Source organism: Pseudochaenichthys georgianus, chromosome 12, assembly GCF_902827115.2.
Source record: "Pseudochaenichthys georgianus chromosome 12, fPseGeo1.2, whole genome shotgun sequence".
Lineage (NCBI taxonomy): Eukaryota > Metazoa > Chordata > Actinopteri > Perciformes > Channichthyidae > Pseudochaenichthys > Pseudochaenichthys georgianus.
In genome coordinates this window covers 14,107,679-14,130,804 of record NC_047514.1, presented here as the reverse complement: position 1 = coordinate 14,130,804, position 23,126 = coordinate 14,107,679, and the positions used below count along the sequence as shown (strand labels likewise).

Genomic DNA, 23,126 nt, shown 5'->3' with positions numbered 1-23,126 from the left:
TGGGTCATGACCGAAAGAACGAGATCGCGGATACAAGCGGCCGAGATGGGTTTCCTCCGCCGGGTGGCTGGTGTCTCCCTCAGGGATAAGGTGAGAAGTTCGGTCATCAGGGAGGGACTCGGAGTTGAGCCGCTCCTCCTTCGCGTCGAAAGAAGCCAGTTGAGGTGGTTCGGGCACCTAGTTAGGATGCCACCTGGGCGCCTCCCTAGGGAGGTGTTCCAGGCACGTCCAGCTGGGAAGAGACCAAGGGGTAGACCTAGGACCAGGTGGAGGGATTATATCTCTTCGCTGGCCTGGGAGCGCCTTGGGATCCCCCAGTCAGAGCTGGTTGATGTCGCCAGGGAAAAGAAAGTTTGGGGCTCTCTGCTGGAACTGCTACCCCCGCGACCCGACCACGGATAAGCGGGAGAAGATGGATGGATGGATTACTGAAATGTAACCAAATAAGAAAATAAAAATACATATTTAAAAATCCTTTGAAACAAATTGTGATATTCAATTTGATAAAAACATTAAGATAATAATAAAAATAATAATAAGATAGTACCTCAAATGAGGCAGTTACCAATGCAGTCAAAAGATGCAGTCCTACATAATGGCTAGACCTCTAGCTAACATTAGCTCACATTAGCCACCGTAAGCTACTGGTCATATCAGACCACATCAGGCTGTAGTAGTGAGTGAGTGTTAAACTGAGCAATATTTAAAATTCAAGAGCATTAATGGGGGGTATTTTGCTTTACATCCAACATTTGAGATGGATTTAAGATGGAGAGCTAGAAGAATGTTTCTGGTCAAGGCTGTGTTATCTGAGTTAATGGTTGACCTACTTTTTTTATGCCATATGCTTCCTAAAACAGATTTGTAGGCAGATTAACACCAGTGTTTTTAGTCATGTGGCTGACACTATGTTATGACAATGTTGATGTTTTTGGCGACTCTCAGTAACGTTTGAGACCTTTAGCGCGTTAACACTTGGTTGATTTATTATTAAGATGAATTGTCTTAGTATGAAGAATCCAGATATCTACCTGGTTAAGCTTAATGTTTAAATCTGCCATTTTTCTTCAGCTCATTGATAATACAAACTAAAACATTATTATTTGTTTATTAGTATGCATGCCAACACGATACAGGGACCTTTGGGATGGCATTACTGTTGTATTTCTTGCTCTATTCTGCTTTTTCTCTGTTGTATTTCATGCCATTCCCCTCTCTTTCATTCCATTCCAGCAGATGTTTGATGAATGTTATGACAAAACGTTTATACCGAACATTATTGATTCCTCACATCTCCTCTCAAAAGGCCTGCCGCATTGATCGGCCAGGTGGGATCGATGTCTCATCTCTGTGTATTCAGACTTTCTGAAATAAGCAGCACCATGTGATCACATCATTTAAGGAAGCTGTCTGCTCTGATCACAGGCAGAGAGGAGTGAGGTCACTGTCCAGCTCTCTGTTGGTCTTATCACTGAGAGGCTGTAGTAATGAAACAGATATGCTCATCAAGACTACAGTAACCACAAATCTGTCTCTCACATTCAGGTGGTTACATTGTGGTGTTATCAATTCATTCCAAGGATCAACTATATTGGATTAGAGAGGATTATCATTACAGGTTTTTATTTACATACATGAATCAAGGTATTATAGGCTAAAGCAGGGGTGGGGAACCTCCGGCCGTATACGGCCCGCGAGACAATTTGGTACGGCCCTCGAGGTAATTTATAAACACACGCAAAAAAGAAAAAAATGTAAGAAATCTAGACCGCAAAAAAATTAAACAACCGAGTGCCTGTTTTTCCTGGCCAAGGTCAGGGTCCTTGAACACAACACGAGCCTAACGTCTCATCACGTGGTATATGTCTCGACTGACAGGGGTGCAGTTCTGACGGAGAGCACCAGAACGCCACTCCAGCACTTCAGAAATTGGAGTACCGATAAGGAGCCGTACACATGACGCAGTTCTCATTCATAACACTCCGTTCGATGTCTCACTATGGGATGCGCCTCATCGCGGAGCAAACAGAAGCATCAATCTCATTACGCCAATCCTGATTGGCTGGTGATCTTGACGTCAGCGTCAGGGGAAATCACCCCCTATAAGTAGCTTGCGCCACAACGCATGCGTCATTCAAACACCTCTTCTCGCTTCAGAGCACATCTCTACAGTAGCCGGGCAAGCTTCACTGTCCACAGACTGAACCCAAATACCCCCCCATGTCCATGGACCCGCCGGCCGGCAGTCAAGACACGGGGGCGTCCGCCACAGAGAGCGAACCCCTCTCCGTGTCGATCTGGGGCTCATTATCAGCGATGGCCTCAGAACCGGAATCCCGCGCCCTGGCAGGCCGGGACCCGGTGACGACAAGACACGCGGGAACGGATTCCCATGCTTTACCAAGCTGGGGCTCCCGGTTAGACCTCACCATGTTCTCACCCGCGGAGGATGTCCTCGAGTTGGATTATGATGAGGAGGACGCCCTGGCGTTCCTCCTGTCCGAGTCAGATGAACAAGAAGAGGACACCTTCATGTCATCGGCCCTGGAGCGAGGGCTGCTCTCCCGGGCGACAGCACACCAGCTTCGCCCGGTCTGAGCATGGACCTGCAGGCCGTGTGCAAACGCGCTGCGGTCAGACTCAATGTTCCGTGGCCTGAAATGGCCAAGGAGACCTCCAGGTCCCGCTACGAAGGGAAGCATCTTCCCCAAACAGCGGGCAAAGGGAGGCAACTCCTCCCGATTTTTCCAGAAATGTTGGATGAAGTGTCGGTCTCGTGGAGAGACCGGCCCTTCAGCAACAAGGTCCCAATCCAGGGTGCCTCCTCCCTGGACTGCGATGGAATGGAGAGGCTCGGCCTGCTCCGCATACCGCCCATGGAACCGCTGGTGGCGGTCCACCTTCTACCAAAGGTGGGCCCCTCACAGAGCAGGAACCCCACGCTGCCAGCAAAGGTGGACCGCTTTCAGTCCACAATGACTGAAAAGTCCTATAAAGCTGCAGCGCTGTCCGCCAGGGCCCTGAACGTGTCCTCGCTGCTAACCGCCTACCAAGCGGAGCTCTGCGAGGACCTGTCGGGTAGCCCGGGAGCAGCCACTCTGGACGAGATGGCAGCGGTCACGGACATTTGCCTCCGTGTCCAACGCTGCGCCGTCCAGGCCACGGGCAAAGTAATGGGGATCATGGTGGTGCAGGAAAGAGCGAGATGGCTCAACCTCACCAACCTCCCTGACCGAGAAAGGGAAGATGTGCTGGATATGCCCATCGTTCCCGAGGGAATTTTCGGCTCCGCTCTCGCCTCCATGCAAAGGAGGTGTGAGACGAAGTAGAGGGAGGACGAGGCACTCCACCTCTACCTCCCTCGAAGGGTCCAGCCGCTGCCTTCGCAGCAGCAGTCCTTCACCCAAGCGAACTCTGCCCGGTTTAAAGCACCGGACAAGCAGAGGTCGCAGCCCACCCCGAGTCCCCAGCCCAGGCTGGAGACAAGGGCAAGTTGGCCGAGAAAATCTCCGGTTCCGGCTGCAGCTCAGGCTTAGCCAACCCAGAATTTCGGCCAGCAGTCGAGCAAGAAGAAGCGAGTGGAGTGACAGCCCCTCCTTCTCCCCTCCGTGAATGTGTTCCCGCCGCCTCGAGAGATGCCTAAACGCAGACAAATGTCTTCGTAAAGCACCCGCTCAACATGGGTCTCATAATAAAACTATACCCCGCGCGCCACGAAGTGCGGAGAGTATTGGTTATTATGTAATGCGTAGTGGCACTACACCCGACTTTTCTAGTGCGGGACGCGCCTACGGGTGCTGTCCTTTCACGGAAAGTGGTCACCATGGACGCACGTCAGACAGGCTGATAGGGTATTTACGAAGGTCACCCGGTGAGAGGTCTCTAGAGCAGAGACCTCCAGCGGGCGCACGTAAATCACCCGGAGCTCTTAGCGGTGTTCCCCACCCTAAAATGCTTCCTGACTTCTCTCAGACGACACCATGCCCTCGTGAGGACAGACAACACGATATCGTGTATGAACCGCCAAGGGAGGTTGCGTTGTCTCCAGTCACACACACTGGCACACAAACTGATCCTTTGGAGCGGCAGACGTCTCCTCTCTCTGAGAGCGACACAGAACTACTGTCCAGAGGTGCACCACTCTATGCAGACTGGACTCCACATCCAAGGATCGTGAGTCCGCTGTGGGTGCGTTACGGCGGAGCCGCGTTAAATCTGTTCGCATAAAGAAAAATGCTCAATGACAGCTGTTCTCTTTAATGCACGATTTAAACGCATTGTTAGGCGGGGACGCACTCGTACACGATTGACCTCCGGGTCCTCTGTACGCGTTCCCACCCCTGGCTCTGTTACCCCCAACTCTGGCCAGAGTGAAGGAGCAACGCAACACACTTACTCTGATGTTTCTGCCCTAGCCCGCAACGTACGGGCTGGCGGAGAAATATCAGCTGTTGTGCGGGCAGCCATGGCAGCCCCCACCACGCAGGGACAGATTGTCTCAGGCGGGGGGGCGATCCTTCACTATGGGCCTGACCCGTGAGTGGTACAATCTGGATACAGTGGGACTCCCTCAGAAGGTGATAAACACTATTCAGAGTGCGAGAGCTTCCTCCACCAGGTCTCTCTATGACTGTAAGTGGAGGGTGTTTGAGGAGTGGTGCCTTCAAGAAGGACACATCTCTTTTCAATGTCCTGTCGGGGTGATTTTATCATTTCTACAGGACTTGATCGATAAACACAGAGCTTTCTCCACGATCAAGGTGTACCTGGCTGCTATTGCTGCATGCCATGTGGGCTTTGAGGGTAAGAAGGCTAGCCAACATCCTTTGGTTTGCCGTTTTATGAAGGGAGCTCGCAGGCTCCTCCCTGTCTCCAGGTCACTGGTGCCCTTATGGGACCTGGCAGTGGTTTTGAATGGGCTCAGAATGACCCCATTTGAACCCCTGGAAGGAGCTGACATGAAACATCTGTCACTCAAGACAGTGCTGTTACTGGCCCTGGCATCCGCCAAGCGGGTCAGTGATATTCATGCACTGTCTGTACATCCCCCATGCACTCAGTTCGCCCCAGGGCAAACGAGAGTGTTGTTGAAGCCCAACCCTGCCTTTACACAAAAGGTGGTTGGTTCGTGTAGCCCAATTGACATTGAGGCATTTCCTCCGCCGCTGGTTTCCTCCGGGGAGCAGCAGCAGGATCTGTTGTGTCTAGTGCTGCGTACCTGGACTCACATTCAGGTTCAGGTCCGGACTCAAGTCCAGAGGTTCAGGTTCAGGTCCGGACTTATAAGTCCGGACCTGAACCCATGTCTTGTGTCAAGTTGTGTGAGTAACTAAAGTGAACTTATTGTGAGCTAATTATCAATTGAAAATTAACTCATAATCAACTCAAATTCAAACTCGTCAGGTTTATTGTGCTCCCGTCCAACTTGTGTCTACATTTCTCTACAAAGTACAAATGTAAAAAAAACACTTTTTGCCACTTAGTCTACAAATGACTTATGCCAGCAACTACAGTGAACTACTACAAAGTTCAAACATTTATTTCATTTACCAAACTAAAGTAACCAAACAGTCCCTGAGCTGACTGAGCCTAAATCCCTAAAACGTTGCTGAAAAGTAGAGTGTAGAGTAGACTATACACATTACACTGTTACACACCTACTATGTACAGTATAGGCTAAACTGTAGTGACTGTACAGTCAGAGTGTACTGTACTGTCTGTACACCATGTGTACATTATACAGTACATACTACATACATAGTGATGTACATACATACTGTTAGAAATTAAAATCAATGTTGATATGGCATAATTTTGAATTAAATACACTATTTAATTTAAATCAGTTTTATTCTGAAAAAACCGGAAGTTCACACTATTAACTTAATACTTTTATTCTGAAAATTCTTCACTTCCGGTTAGCATTAGCATGTGGCGAAATGCTACGTTTTCAAACGGTGAATCGAAGGTGAAATTACATGTGATGTTGTACACTGAGCACACTGGGATTAGCACTCATTTATTGACGATGAATAACGTTTATCAGGGAATGTTTAAATAACCACAGATACCAGAATATACGTAAGTGCTAGTTTTTTTGCGAGTCCAAGTACCGATTCCCGACGTTCCGGTTTTAACCGGACTTGAACCGAAACTTTTTACAAGTCCAGTACCGGTTCGGCTTGCCGGTACGCAGCACTAGTTGTGTCCAGTCCGGGCTTTACACACATATATGGACAGATCAAAGGAGCTTCGTCTTAATGACCAACTCTTCGTGTCCTGGGCTAACCCTCACAAGGGCAAGCCTGTTACTAAGCAACGGCTCTCCCACTGGATTGTGGAGGCAATTGTTTTGGCCTATACGAGTCAGAATTTGCAAGCACCTTCGGGTCTGCGGGCTCACTCGACTCGGGGCCTGGCTACATCCTGGGCTTTGTTCAAGGGTGTTTCCATCCAAGACATCTGTGCAGCGGCGAGCTGGTCCTCGCCACTCACTTTTGTCCGCTTTTACAGGCTAGACGTCTCCGCTCCAAGCGTGGCCCGAGCAGTGCTGGGCACCTTGTTGAGTCGGGACTCTACCTGTTAAATTCTGGTTGATCGGTGATTTTCGAGATAAGCTCGTCTGGCAATACGGGAGCTACAATATCCCATAGTGAGACATCGAACGGAGTGTTATGAATGAGAACTATAGGTTACTTACATAACCCCAGTCTTCAGAGTAACATGAAGTGAGATGTCTCACCAGACGGCCCTCCTTGCTATGGTGAAGCGAGAAGAGGTGCTTATTTTGAATGACGCATGCGTTGTGGCGCAAGCTACTTATAGGGGGTGATTTCCCCTGACGCTGACGTCAAGATCACCAGCCAATCAGGATTGGCGTAATGAGATTGATGCTTCTGTTTGCTCCGCGATGAGGGGCATCCCATAGTGAGACATCCCAGTGGCGATCTGTTCATCTGTCATACTGATCATACAGTCAATAACTTTGTTGTTATTAGCATCTGGTTAGCTAGCTATGCTAACGAATATAAGACGCTTTTTCTACAACCAGTGAGGTAAAGGCACATCTTTATATGATCATTATAGTTATAAAAAAATAAGAGAATAACGTATAGGTATAGGTATAAAATACTATATGACAGTAAAAAAAGTTGTTGTTATTAATAAAGAAGAATACAGTTTGAAAGGGGAGTGATTTGTCAAATATTCATAAAGAAAAATAAATCTGCTTCCAGTTCTGTTTCATATGGGTGTTGAGAGATGTTTCCATAGATCTCCTAATTTTGCTCTCAAAGTGCACCAGATTGATGCTTTTAACTTCAACATTTAAAAAAAAAATCTTCCCGGGGGAGCATGCCCCCGGACCCCCCTAGAGGACGTTAGGTCGCCCCCCCCCACTTAAATCATGTTCACATGGATAGGAAACTAAATATATTTGCACACATCTTGTGTGTCCATATCTTTCTGTTTTGGTGGTCACGCCACACCGTGCACGTGCATGCATACGCCATGGTGAGATATCTGGATTAAGAGGTTGCTTTTTCTTTGCACAGAATGAAATGAATGGGCTGTGATTTTAGTTTTTTTTTAAGCAGAGGTCAATAATTTGTACGGCCCTCTGAGGATATTGTAAAAATTGAAATGGCCCTTGAGAGGAAAAAGGTTCCCCACCCCTGAAGGGATAGCTAACACTGGTAGATAAAGTCATATGGGCGTTGAATTTCCAGATTTGCTGAACTTCTTCCTTTATTTATTTTAGCTTACTTTACATCACTATTATTTTGTACTATTAGAAGTTAAGAGACAACATACAACTTAATTGTTTCACATTCAGCCACTTTACACATTATTATTTTGAAAAAAGCCTGTTACCTCCATATATGCTGTTATCTGTGTATAGAGATGTGTTGCACCCCTCTTCTACCAAATTGGCAACTCATTGGCATGTTTTCCATTTGTTCATTTTCTTCCCCTTTCTTCATGGTTTGAGTTTTGGTTTCCAGTAAACTTTTCTTGTAGCAGGAATCCTATCACATAGAACACGTTGAGCAAAACAACAGCACTTGCCTACAATGTTTCCACTTTATATGCTTGTTAGCACAATAATAGTAGTGTTTGTTTCTGTCAATATATTATTCTTCAGTGCAGGGATTAGGCAGCAGCACAGTATTGGAATATGAAGGTCATTCAGGTCGGACCAGCTTTTCTCTTTTGAACCAGTGTTGTTATCTGCTACAGTGCTGACAGATAAAAGCCGACTGTGAACCAACGAGAGTGTGAGCTCTGCCCAGGCCAAAGAATCGCTGCTAACCAGACACTGTTATTCTGGCTGGCTTGCATTTTTACAGTATCAGACCTAATGTGAACCAAAATCACTTCCAAAGCTTGTCAAGGCAAGTCAATTTTATTAATTTCATGAAGCCAAACATCATAAATCACACTTCTCTCTCAGGGGCCTTTACAATCATCATACAACACTCTGTGTCCTTTCCCCCTTGCTTCGAATAAAGGTAAAAGTCCCTAAAAAGTAACCTTCCAATGAATAAATGATGAAGTAGTAAATCATTATGGGACATATTAATGGCTTTAATTTGAGACCTTCAGGAATAATCCAAGACAAATTGATGCTGTAATTCAATCCTGAATGTGTACTTAAGGTGGTGATGCTACTGGTTTACTGTGTGCATGTATGTGTATTTGCCCTCTATTATGAATGTTGTGCGAGCCGGGCAGAGAGAATATAGGGACACATATGGTTGCATGTAAGCCGACAGTCCAAACGTTAATTATGCTTCCTGGTGACCCTTTGGCTGTGTATAGAGCGTCTATAGCAGCCCTGTGTCTGCTTACTGTATATAAAACAACTGGAATAAGCCTAACATTATGTCAGAAGTGTATCAGTTAATGCCGGAAAGAATGTTATTTCATATTCTATTTATTTTAATGTACTTTATTTGCCAAAAAAAAAATGTTGGCTGTTATTTCAGCCTCTCAAATATAGAAATTAGCTGCTCTTCTGTCCTTTTTGAACAGACCTCCAGCATGTTGGAATTGCTGGATTTGGATAATGAGCATTTCACATCATTTCAGAGTAATTTAAAGTCAAAATGTACGTAGGGAGAATAAAGGTATACTGAAAGAGCTTGCATGAAAGGGCTGCACAAAAAATAAACTACTGTTGTAGTAACACACACAAAACACAAACATCTGAAGTGTGGTCTGTAGCTTTGACATTGATACACCTGGTTATTATTATCTCCATTATATTTTAAGTGTTGGTCTTTAATGTCACAAAGTATTATACAACATGTCAATCACAACTTTCTGGAGCCATAGGTGATATCTTCAAATTGCAGTATCAAACCCATACATATTCAGTGAGTTATGAGGAAATTAATTAATTAATTAACTATTTGAATAATACCCATTTGTTAACTTTTCTGCAAAATTACTATTGTCTACAAATGACTTTGTAACCGTAATATAGCTCTGGAACAAATTAAGAGATCATTCCAAATGTTTCTTAAATCTCAATCTCTACATGTAAGGTGGCCATTCCATTACAACATTTGTTGAATTCCAACACAGAGAAATGTTGTCAGTAGTTTATAGAATACCAAAAAAAAGAATTAACTTTACTCAAACACTACTTATAAATAGTAAAACCAGAGAAACTAATAATGGCAGCACAGTTTTGAATGATGTCATGGACAGGCTCTAATCATCACCAGTGACCAGGTGTCGATGGGTAAAAAGAATATTTGAATCTGAAACAAAAGCCTTTCTTTACTTTTTCTGGTTTCAAAGTCTCTCAGTTGTATCTGGTAAAGGGAAAGATTAAAGGTTTGGTACCAAAATAAATATGTCTTGCTGCTGCTTGGCTTGGCCCATACTTGCATCAGCAGATATCGCAACAAGGTTTTGAGCCTTTAGATATGAAGCAACTGAAAGGCTGTCAGACTGTTATAGACAGGTATTGTCAAAAACAGCCAAGAAGTTTTTTAGTAGTATGTGATGTAAATGCATAAATAGCAATGCAAAGATTTGATAAACTTCCTTCACTATCTATATTTACTTTGTCGCCAAATAGTGGAAGTGATTTTGTTTAAAAAAAAACAGTAAATGGCATTTATAGAACTTTTAAAAATGGTGTACGGCCACAAATAATTTATTGTCAACTGTGATTCATTTTTAATAGAAAACATATTTGATATATATATATCTGCTATTTTGTTTTTGTTCATACTTAGCAATTTCCCCCCCTCACTTACGTATCTGCACTATCTGCTGTTGTAGTCATGTACATTTCCCGTTGCGGGACAGATAAAGGATTTCTGATCTGAAATTGATGTAATGGTAAAACATTGATTTATCTTTATTAATACTTTTCTAGAATCACATTAATTTGACAGAATATATCAATATGATATTGCGACATTGTGCAAAGGAACACTGCATAGATTCAGAGTCACAGAGGCTTTTTGTTGTTGCACATTCAGGAAAAGCAGGTTGTGCTGTTATATGTCCATTAAACTCACAACAGAAAGTGTGACCACAACGTAGAGCACTGGGAGGCCTGCACACACTGTTGGAAGACAACGTCTCAGTAGGTGATCAGTAGGTGGTCCATTGAAGTAATGGTGCTTTGTCAATTTGATATTAAGGGATAGGCTCACTTAGTTTGCACTAGTGCTTTTAACATCACCCATGTTAATGTGCAATTGGAGTGCCTCATTCAAACAAATTACAATTAGGGCCGCATCTATCAATTCTTTTCTGTTAATATATCTGCAGTTGTATTGTCAGTTCAAAGCCGTAAAGATATTTAGTTGAATATGACGTCAAACAGAAAAAAGCTCTATATTCAAGAGGCATCCTCTGAAATGTGACTATTTAATAGTAAATCGAAAGACAAAATCACCAATGCATTGAAAATAAATAATGTGCTTGCTGCTGTCCAACTTTAGTGTACGTGACGTGTCTCTCCTTCACAGTAAAAGCCTTTCTTTGCTGGTATTTTACCTCTTTCATTTTAAGCTATTTCGTTCCATCATTTTTTATACAATTGCACTCCCTTATGCTCTAAGCTCTTTAAGAGCTAGTTTTTAAATGTTCTTTGTCATATTCTCTTTTTTTATCAGATCTATTTTACCCTTGAATGGATTCTTCTATTGCAGCATCCTGTCACAAGGTGGCACATTTCATGGCAGAAAGTGCTTTTATGTGGAATAATGTGCTCAAATGGCAGGTGAACATTGTAACTGAGAAAAGGGAGAGGCACTGATTTTGGCATTGATGAGATTGTCATAGAAACGTATTTACACAGATAGGCAGTGTGCACATTGCAACTTTATGTCTTGTGTAACCACAACAAATATATGCTTAAATAATCAAGTAAAAGGGTTGCAAAAGCTGAATTCATGCAAAAATCTACTACTGTCCTGATCAATTACCTTAAAATGCATGAGATTCAAACCTGCAGTCCTTCCAAAGTCCAGCAGCTGGCCACTCTTCTAGTTGCAAAATCCAAATGTATGAGAAAATATTACCCCTTCTAATTCGTTTTTTTAGATTTGTTTATAATGAGTTTATGGTCGCAAAGACTAGACTCAAGTCTTTTTCAGTACAACATGAAGTTCATTTTGTAAATAATGTTCCCATTTAGAGTAAAATAGTTGATAGAGGTGTTCAAGCTTTGGCTTTCTTGTGACGGGTTGCTACCATGATGTTGTGCGCGCTGGGTGCTGTCTTTGTTTTCATCTGACAACTTTAACCTTTTTAGTGTATGTTCAGTTCATGGAAGTTAATTGTAACATTTTGGTTTGCCTAAAATATCTTGTTCACCCTTCGGTTGTATTCGGCTTCACCCTCTGTTGTCAAAAAAACATGATGGCTTTGGCCAAAATGCCAAACTGGAGCCTTCGAAGCTGTGGTCCAAAGACCAAAGGGTGATGTCAAGGGGACTTTATCAACTTCTAATATACAGTGTATTTTTTTTTTCTTTTAAGATTTATCATGACATTGCTTATCTATGAAACACTGTGGTACTTTAAACGTTTTCTCCTATAGCTTTATATCTGTGATACAGAGCAGGTGGATAGCTGAACACCTGTTCAAATACAGACTCATTACAATATCCTTGCAAACATCCTGCAACGTTTAGACTTGTGTATGACAGGTGCTGTTTCAATTCGTAGTTTCTCGTATATTCATGTTATTTGTAGATGAACTGTTAACCACACTATCAGATCAGTGTGTCGAGTTCTCCTGGGCTGGTGACATCAGAGGAAGGGAGTAGCCTTGACGATCATCAGCTCTCTATCTCCTGTTTGAGCAAGAGGCCAAATTCTCTCTTTCACTGTGACGTAACATGTTCTCTTTATCACTATGAGATCTTCCTCTGCTGAACACATGTTGTGGAAAAACTTCAGAATATGAAGCTTTATACATGTACCTTTACTCTTCCTTCTCTCTCTTTTTTAATAACTTTCTTGAAAGTAAAAATGTATTGATTTTCTCTGATGTCATCTCATCTCTTCAGAAACAATCGATGTCCATGGCTCTGGCTATCTTCTGTTATTGCCTCTGTATTTTTCGTTTAAGAAGTAGGCTGTCATTTTTAATCAATGGGTCATTAATTATTGAGGGTGAACATGTTGACAAGAGGCACATCCCGTCTTGCTGCCAGATGAATTATCTGGAGCCAGGATGCTCAACATATAATGATAATAATAATAATATATGGCATATTTTCTCTCTGCCGGCATGAGATGGTAGCGCTCACCAACAGTTAAGGACAAAACCTCTGTACTCCTAATCAGCTTAATGCTGGCTTATTCAAAGGCCCTCTTTCAGACAGAGCAGCTGCTGTCAGCCAGTTTGAGTGGAGGGTGTGACTGCTGGCAGAGCTCACTGATGCAGAGAGACCGGTTGGTGATTAACAAATGTCGGTAGACTTTGGAATCTGGGGAGCCCAGTCTGATGGCTTTGTGCTCAGTTGAATTCCACTGAAGGTATTCCAGGTGGCTCTGTCAGGCTCTCTCGCTGTCTTCCTTTTCCTCCCACCCTTCCCCTTCAGGCTCCCCTTCTGCTTCTCTCTGCCCCCTTCTCCTCAGGGTTTCAGAGCAGCTCTGAGATAAAGAAGTTGAGACATGCCTCACATTTTTAGACCCCCTCGTGGAACGTAGCTGGCAGTTTCTCCCCACAGTGTCGGTGCTTGCTCTGACCTAATGTCTTTCTTTGGAGCGGGGATTGCAGCATTTCATCCCTTCATGTGAGAGATAATGTCCCTGAGAAATGAAATGACCGGGGCGAATTCAGGCTGGCGAGAGTGTGAGATGTTTTCTGCTGAGCTGTGTGGGCAGAGGGCTTGGGTACAGCCCCGTGCATCTGGCAGATAGATTTACGTCAGCAGCTCTCCAGTGTCAGGCGGCCTGCTTTTGAGGAAGAGGATCAGATCTGTGGGTCCATGTTGTGTGCTGGCTGAACACCTAAGCGCACATAGTCAGCTCCTAAAATGGCTGCCCTTGAAGCTCGGCTCAGAGGAGGATCTGAGCAGCTCAGTCTCTGCCTGTTCGAGCCCCAGCTGACTAGATGAAAGCAGTTACACAATCTCACCCATTAACTTGGTGTTGCACGGGGACTGTCTGGCTGAAAAGACACAGCTAAAGCAGATGGTGGTTGTGTAGGAGGCTTTTTTTTCTTCTCCCCGGGCATTCCTCTTCCCTTCTCCCAGAAAGGATTCTCTTGATATCCATGTCAAGGAACCTGGCATTAGGAGGCAACTTTGTTCAAAACAGCAGTGAACTGCCAAGAGAGCAGGGTGGGGCCCCGTGGTGAGGCTGTAACCTGACCCCGAGCAACAATGGATCCCCTGGTTGCTCAGGGACATACTGGCAGCTCGGCCGGCTCACATGGAGCTCTCCACTCTCGGGCCAGTTGGGTGTGGGAAGCAGGGCGGGATTCCCAACTGTCTCTGGCCTGATCTCACTTGAAATGTCATTGTCTCGAGTGTCCAGCTCAGTGAACTGAATTTGATCCGGGTAAAAAAAGTTGTCATTCGTAACTTGTCTCGTTGGGTTTTATATTGAATATTACCTGTCAATGTAAAATGTTTTATTTTTACCTTAAAAGAGTATGTGATTTTCTAAAATGTTTATCCTTTTAAAAAATGGGCAGACTTTCCGAAAGGAACAAATGTATTTGTGTCATGCATTCTTCGACCTTGAGAAAAACACAGCATTTTAAGTTAATCTTTAAAAGTAATCTAGGACCAAAGTGAAACAAGAGGCTCATTGCGTGGTATATTTCCTTACCTTCTACTTAGTTGCATACTTTGTTGACCTGCCTATTGACTTAAAATTAAAGAATGTATTGTTTGTTTTTTACATAATATCGAGCAATAATTATAGAAACAAATATATATATTTCCTGCCCTGGCTCTACAAAATACAGCATCTGGCTGAATAAAATAAAAGTGTTATCTATAATTCACAATGCCCTAAAGGAAAGTGCATAGTGTTGATATATTAATGCCAATCTCACTCTAAAGCCTCCTAAGAAGAATATAAGAAGATAAGTAGAGGTGATGCTGGTAACATTGTATTTATTGATCACAGACACGAATCATGGCGTCTGTGTGATGTGAAGGTCATGCTCGCACAGTGGAGTATTAATCCTCTTTGAATACATGCAAACATATTTCTGTCTTTGCCTAATGGAATACACAAATGAATACTCGTTATAAAGATATAGAGCTTTCAACAACATGTGTGTTTAGTTTGGATAGTGCAGTGAGTGTTTTATCCTTTTCACTACTAAGTTACATTTAACTTTATGTAATGAAAGATGTCCTTCTACATACTCTGCATACTGTTGCCATACTCATGCCATTACAGATCCTCCATGTTCAGAATCAGAAGTCCTTTATGAGTCCCACAGCGGGGAAATAAAGTTAGAGTTAGTTGTGTCTTTGTGAATGGGCCTTGGATATGAGCAGCTTGAATATGAATGGGAGCCTTATTATGAATGTCAGCTTGTTAGAATAACTGTTATTGTATAGACTCTGAGAGGTACCAATTCACAGATATTCAGCATCCATCTTTTTACTTTCTTTAAGCTGAATAACGATTGATGCCGGCACTAAATTATTGATAACTTTGGATGACTTTTTAAATCTGAGACATACAACAAGCATAATAAGCATTGGAATAACTTTAATATGATAATAATATTAATATTTAATTATAATCTACCTTCCTGCATTTTAGACTTAAACTCATGTGTTATTTGAGAACATATTTCCAATACAATAGCTTTGATTTTTTTTTTTTACAATGGCATGTACCACAGTTACCAGCTTTATATAAAAATATGCTTCCAGAAATGTTTAAAATGTGATGGTTATGTTAATTAGGTTTTTATTCAAGAACCAAAAGGGTGCCCTTTAGGTGCCCATCTTATAACCAGTGTGAGTTACATGTTCAATTTAGTGATTTTATATTTTTTCAAGATAAAATGGCCAGCGATGATGAAATAGCTGTGAAATGATGGGCACATCATCAACTACATTGCTCTGGCCAAGTCCAAACTGCAGCCCAGAGACATAAGCCTTCATCTCTCCGTTGATTCATTCAATCTTATTTCAGACTAGCAGTTGATACAATCTGATGGAATAGTCTGCTCTAAATACTGAGCTGTGGGGCTGCTCTCCAGCTGTTGCTTATCCCAAGGTAATAAAAATGGGACAAATCAGCCCATAATCCCTCTTCAGTCCCTCCATTGTTCTTAGATTGATGCCATGCTAAAAAATGGGACCTTCTTAGTATTCTAAGTAACATCAGCATCTGCTGAATTCTCCTCTTCATCATTTATATGAGGATCTCTATCAGAGTTTCTTGACAGCATTGTTTTAGGGAAAATATTATTTTGTTATAAAGATTTGTGAGTATCTCAGTGTGGCTTTGTTTTCATAATGAGACAGTGGTTATTTGTTACAGTTTTAAATAAATGAACAAACAGGCCTTCTTTATTACATTTTTGAGAATATAATTGTTTGCAGTTCCACATTTCAGTGAGAGAGAGAGAGAGAATAGGGAGAGATGAAACCCTCTTTAATGGTCACACATGCAGAGCACACACAGTGAAATGTGTTCTCTGCATTTAACCCATCCTAGTACCAGGAGTCTAGTACTAGGAGCAGTGGGCAGCTATTGTACAGCGCCCGGGGAGCAATGGGAGTGAGGGGGGAAGGGGGGTGTCCGGTGCCTTGCACCACGGCAGGGCAGGAGGTGAACTGGGACCTCTCCAAGTAGAAGTCCACACTCCATATTTAGGTCTGGTCCGGGACTTGAACCGGCGACCCTACAGCTCACAGTCTAAGCTCCTACTGATTGAGCAACTGCCGGACCAATGACAACCAGTGACATACTTGACTATTGATTTAGTTTTTAATAGAAGTAAAAATGTGCTATTTTAATTTGTCCTATTTCATTTCAAACCTTTATTTAACCAGATTGGTCCCATTGAGATCATAGGTCTCTTTTTCAAGGGAGACCTGCAGACCTATGCATTATTCAACAACAAATCAATCATAAAGAAATACAAATGTTATGTCTGAATAATTATAATTGCAATCACAGTCACATGTTTACTTGAGGGGCCATATTTCCAACAACATGTTATATTTTGTAGCAAATTCTTGCAAATACAACTTGAAAAGGCTGGCTTTTGAAAATATAATCATAATGCATTTCAAAGCATTATATAGTTTTCTGGCCATGGTCTTAATGGTTCTGTGAAATGTGTGTCATCCATCCTTCACTTGATTATTCTTTGTTCACAGCAGGAATTCCATCAGTAATCATGCTGGATTATCACCAAGCTCATGTTTATGGAAGGACATGTTCATTAAACTGAATATTGGTATATTACAGAATGATATTGCAGCCTCGTTTCTGTAGAAAATACTATTTGACTTACTTGAACTCTAAATGGCTCCTGTGGTATTTTACCTTGATTCTTATGAATTATTTGTATCCTTGTTTAACCTCATGTAATGCTGCATTTCCTCATGATTTCTCTCTATTTCTTTTTCTTTGCAGGTTTCCCTGATTTTCCAGGGAGTGCTCCCAGGTTTCAGTGATGGAGATGTTGCAGTGTGACGGATGTGACTTCCGTGCAGAGTCATACGAGGACCTGAAGACCCACATTCAGGACGTGCACACCGTTTTCCTGCAGCCTGCAGATGCAGATGGGTCTGGCTCTCTGAAAGACGAGGATGAAGAGGAGGCGGAATATGAGGACAAGGATGAAAAGGATTATACGCCTCCTAAAGCTGGAATGAGTATGTCAACTACATTGAATCAGATGTTACAGATTAATTTGTTGAGGATTAGGAAACAAATAACTCTGCATACTAGAATGGTTTTATATTTCATTGAGGAGCATATTATTTATGAGTTGTTGCTGGTTTTATTATCTTAAAAAAACTGACATTTTAAATTAGAGCAGAAACCTCACACACTTTCTCATCTTTTTTCAGGCCCCAACTCTACTGACAATTCCAACCAAACACCACAGAAGCAGACAGCTGAAAACCACATACCATTTTACCAGTGCAAGTTCTGTGTCCGTTACTTCAGATCAAAGTCATTCTTAAGAAACCACACCAAAAAGGTGCATAATGTTGTGGAGGAAGATTCTGATGCAAGTATCTCATCGCAGAGAGCTAAGCAGCCCGGCTACACCGTCATAATGCAAATCGACCATTCAAAAGTGTACTCCTGTCAGTATTGCACATACAAGTCTCCACGCAAAGCAAGGATAATGAAACACCAACTAATGTATCATAATAAGGTTCCCGCAGAGAGTGCTGGAGATCTTTCAGAATACACTGAGACCGGAGAGGAATCTGACTCAGCCGGTGGACTCATGAAGGGAACATTTGCCTGTGAATGGTGCGAATATCAGACTGACCAGAAGGACAGCTGGACTGATCATGTGGTGAAGGAACACAGTGACAAGGTCAAGATAGTTTCCAGCATTGCAGAGCTGGAAAGGGAGGCCAGTGCAAGCTCACCCAAACCAGATTCTCCCTCCGCTTCCCAAAGCCAGACTAGATTAAAGATAACTTCCACTGATGTTGGTGAAAAGAAAGAGCCAGTAGAAAAAACATCAGAAAATACCTTGGAGAAAACAGTCCAAGAGATCTCATCCTTTCATTACACACAGATGAATGCAGTAGCACCCAACAGCACAGGTTCCTCCATTTTGTCCAAGAGGTTCTCTTCATCTGATGTCTCCAAAAGTATCGTAGAGATGGACGCCGACGCTGTCAATGAGGAGGACTCTCACAGCAGCTTAGAGGATGATGATGAAGAAGAGTTAGGTGATATGGATGATCCCAGCTATACCGGGACCCTGTCAGCAGATGCAAAGCAGCTTTTAACTGATGAGGATAATAAATTACTGGAGACTAAAGGAATACCCTTTAGAAAGTACATGAACCGATTTCAGTGCCCCTTCTGCTCCTTCCTCACCATGCACAGGCGGAGCATCTCCCGCCACATTGAAAACATTCATCTTTCTGGCAAAACCACAGTGTATAAATGTGATGAATGCCCATTCATTTGCACCAGCCCTCTCAAACTAGGCACGCACAAACAGAGCCACATTTCCTCAGATGTAGACACCATGGACCTAACAAGTGATAGTCCAGATTTTCACAATGACACTGCTGCAGAGCCAGTTAATGGGGGTAGTGTTAGTTCCAAAGTCAATGGAAAAAAGTTAACCAGCACACCGAACGACCAGCAGAATCCTCATCGCTGCACGCTCTGCAGCTTCTCCACCACCACTCTGAAAGGTCTGAGGGTTCACCAGCAGCATAAGCATTCCTACTGTGATGACCTAGATCCCTCTGCCTTTGAAAGCCAGCTGACTGACCAGCAGGACTCTGATGTGGACGCTTCTCCAATCTTTCTACAAAAAACTCAGACCTCCATTTTAGGACTTGCCACCAAAAAGCCCTTAGTAACAGGGAAAAGAGCCAGAAAGTCCATTAACGACTTGCCTTTGGATTTGTCCTCAGTTAAGAAGAGAACTAGAATTGATGAAATCGCCAGTAACCTTCAAAGTAAGATAAGCCAAAGCCAACAGGACATGATCATAAACTTAGATGACATGGATGATGAAGACGCAGGAGAAAATCAAGCCGGTGCTGAGGCAGACAGTGGAAACCATGACAATAAAAACGCTGTCTTCACTTATAACACACAACAGCTTAATGCAAGAGAATCAATGACTTCTCAAGAGGGAGGCAGAATAGGAAAAAGAAAAAGCAACCCTAAGTCAAAACCTAGAAACATTCCTATATCAATGACTCTATCGGATGATAGTGAAAACATCTCTGCGGACCCCAGCGACAGTGCTATCCAAGAGAACGCTGATTATCCAGAGGAAGTAGGAATAGCACGATTCTACTGTAAACACTGTGATTACCACAACAAATCAGCTCGTAGCGTCAGCACCCACTACCAGAGGATGCACCCTTACATCAAGTTCAGCTTTAAGTACATCCTGGACTCAGAGGACCACAGTGCAGTCTTCCGCTGCTTAGAGTGCTACATCGAATACACAAATTACAACGATCTGCATCAACACTACATGGAACACCACCCTGAAGCAAGCAATGTGCTCAACTTCAACCAACCAAATCTGGTATACATGTGCCGCTTTTGTTCGTACACAAGCCCCAATGTCAGGAGCCTAATGCCCCACTACCAAAGAATGCACCCTACAGTGAAAATAAACAATGCTATGATCTTCTCTAGCTATGTAGTGGAGCAGTCTCCAAAAACGGGTGAATCTCAAACCCTGAGGGAAATATTAAACTCGGGCCCCAAGATTTTGAACTCAGCCACGTCAACCCCAAGGTCGTCTTCCAGTCCAGTGCCGAAAACCGCCCCCAAGACCCCGGAACCTAATGCCGAGGCAGACCTTAAAGAATCTATTGGTGGTAATGTTGTTGTCTATGATTGCGATGTGTGTTCTTTTTCTAGCCCCAACATGCACTCTGTTTTGGTCCACTATCAGAAGAAACACCCAGAGCAAAAGGCTTCTTATTTCCGTATACAGAAAACCATGAAGGTCATCACGGTGGATCAATCGCAGTCTGTTGCAAACTCTTCACATAATATAAGCATGGCAACGCCTCCAAAACAACAGAGCACAGCGCCGTATGGTTCGGATGAAGAGATGTACTACTGTAAACACTGTGTGTACAGTAACAGATCTGTTGTTGGTGTGCTGGTCCACTATCAAAAGAGACACCCTGAAGTAAAAGTGACGGCAAAATATATCAAACATGGCGCCCCAACCCCTGGTTTGATGAAATTAATGGATGAACTTCAAATTGCGGCTCCCAAACAGTTTTTAAAGCAGTTTCAAAACAACGGTCATGATGGGTCTAACAACACGAGCCCGAAACCAGGAAGTGGTGAGAAAGGTGAGGACGAGCTGTTCTTTTGTCAGCACTGTGATTATGGCAACCGCACTGTAAAAGGAGTGCTAATCCATTACCAGAAGAAGCATAAGGAGACCAAGGCCAATGCTGACCTTGTGCGTCGTCACACTGCAGTTGTCCAGAGTCAGCGCGAGCGTGCACAGATGGTTCAGTCGAGTTCAGTCTCCTCTGCATTGATCCCAGCCCCTCCGGACCCGGAAAACACTACGTCACTGCGCTCACTGAAGTGCAGACACTGTACCTACACATCCCCCTACATCTATGCCCTGAAGAAACATCTGAAGAAAGAGCACCCCACTGTTAAAGCCACAGCTATGACCATTTTACACTGGGCTTACCAAGATGGCGTCCTGGAGGCTGGCTACCACTGTGAGTGGTGCATCTACTCCCACGCTGAACCCCAGGGTCTGCTGCTCCACTACCAAAGACGCCATCCTGAGCACAATGTGGATTACACTTACATGGCCAGCAAGCTATGGGCTGGTCCGGAGACCCAACAAGGGGGCAATTTGGAAACTAAACATTACAAATGCAGAGACTGTGCCTTTGAGGCCTGTACAATATGGGACATCACTAGTCACTATCAGGCAGTCCACCCTTGGGCCATTAAAGGGGATGAATCTGTGCTTTTGGATATTATCAAAGGAAATGGCTCAGCTGAAAATATAAACCAGCAGGTTGTCAAAGAACAAATGTCTTTTGAATGCCAACCTGTTGAAGATGATGGTGGGCTGGTCATTGTCACCACACCTCAAGAAAGCCCACATCCTCCCCACCCACGTCTTTCCCTCTCTAACAATACTTACCAGTGCACTGTATGTCTATCAGAGTACAACAGTCTCCATGGCCTCCTCACTCACTATGGGAAGAAGCACCCAGGCATGAAAGTAAAGGCTGCAGATTTTGCACAGGAGGCCGACATCAACCCCAGCTCTGTGTATAAATGTCGTCACTGCCCGTATGTTAACTCCAGAATCCATGGTGTTCTAACTCACTATCAAAAGAGACACCCATTAGTGAAAGTCACTGCGGAAGACTTTGCAGACGATATCGAGCAAATCCCTGACGTAAATGAGGGAGATGACAAGTGCAAAACTCAAAGGCAAGGCTACGGGGCATACAGATGCAAAATGTGCACGTACACTCATGGGACACTGGAGAAACTCAAAATCCACTATGAGAAATATCACAATCAGTCTGCCTCTGAAATATTTTCTGCTTCTATGACTTATTTCACTCCCGGTAAAGAAAGAGAGCCAGTAGCGGAATGCAGTGGTGGTAATATATCAAGTGCAGCACAAGTCCAGGAGGTCGGTAAGTTGGACCTTGCCCTCTCCCAGTTACCCGTCAATAAGACAGAGAAACATGCTATGTTCAAGTGTCAGCTCTGCAAATACTTCTGCTCCACCAGGAAAGGCATCGCTCGGCACTACCGTATCAAGCACAACAACGTCCGCGCACAGCCAGAGGGTAAAAACAATGTCTTTAAATGTGCTCTGTGCCCATACACAAACCCTATACGCAAAGGTCTGGCAGCACACTACCAGAAGCGGCACGATATTGATGCCTATTATACCCATTGTCTGGCTGCTTCCAAGACTTTGACTGAAACGCCTATCAAAGTGATAGCAGCCCCGCCGCCAGAAGAGGAAAACACAGAAATGAGTGAAGACTTGCGTTTGGCTGTGGAGAGACGAAAGTGTTCTCTTTGCCCCTTTCAGGCCTTCAGCAGGAAGAGCATTGTCTCTCACTACATTAAACGCCACCCAGGTGTCTTCCCCAAGAAGCAGCACACCAGCAAGCTTGGTCGCTACTTTACCGTTATCTATGCCAAAGAACCCGAGCAGGTCGATGTCAATGAAATGGTAGAAGATGAAAAGGAAGTGCCGGAAGTTCAACCTGAACCCGAGCAGGACGGAGAGCTGGATTGGTTGCAATTCAAGTGTTTGAAATGCTTCCGGTTGTCCTTTAGTACAGGCGAGCTGCTCTCTATGCACTACAGCGACCACCACAGCAATGACTTGAAGAGGGACTTTGTGGTGTCGCCAGGTCCCGGGGACGAGGACTCTGAGTTGTACAAGTGTTCTCACTGTGAGCTGAAGTTCCTGACTCTCCCAAATCTGGCTAAACATCTTTTGAACCACAATGAGGAGTTTCAGAAAAGGGCCATGAGGCAGGAGAGGAGGAGGCAGCTGCTCAGCAAACAGAAAGCAACAGAACCCGAGACCAAACCTGAGAAGGTAAGCATAGATACATGTCTGCCTTAAAGCTTGTAAATAAAGAATAAAACCAGCATAATATCTGAGGCATGCATCTCTTATTATGCTTTAAGCTACCACTGTCTATAATACTATAGCTGTTCCTTAACTACTTGTCATGGGCTGCAAAGGTTTTGTACCGACATCATTAATCATTGAGAGTATTGTTAATGTATCATAACATGACCGTAAACCCACAATCATTGCAGTAGTACCTTAAGTAACAAAACAAGGATAATTGTGGATTTCAAATTGCCCTTCAACTGTCAACAAAAATGAAAAACAGTTATAATGCAAGTTGGAGTCCCACTGCAGTCAGCATGTCATTGTGTCCCTGGGCAAGA

The 23,126-nt window shown here is 43.6% G+C and overlaps 1 protein-coding gene across 1 annotated transcript in view; it reads left to right on the top strand.

Annotated features, from left to right (window-relative positions):
• The window catches only part of znf462 (zinc finger protein 462), a 55,303-nt gene that overhangs the window by 16,116 nt on the left and 16,061 nt on the right, over window positions 1-23,126 (top strand). The window contains exons 2-3 of the mRNA XM_034095716.2: window positions 17,103-17,344; window positions 17,543-22,764. Of these exons, the coding sequence (XP_033951607.1) occupies window positions 17,143-17,344; window positions 17,543-22,764 (5,424 nt within the window). The 5' untranslated portion in view covers window positions 17,103-17,142. The remainder of the gene's footprint in view (window positions 1-17,102; window positions 17,345-17,542; window positions 22,765-23,126) is intronic.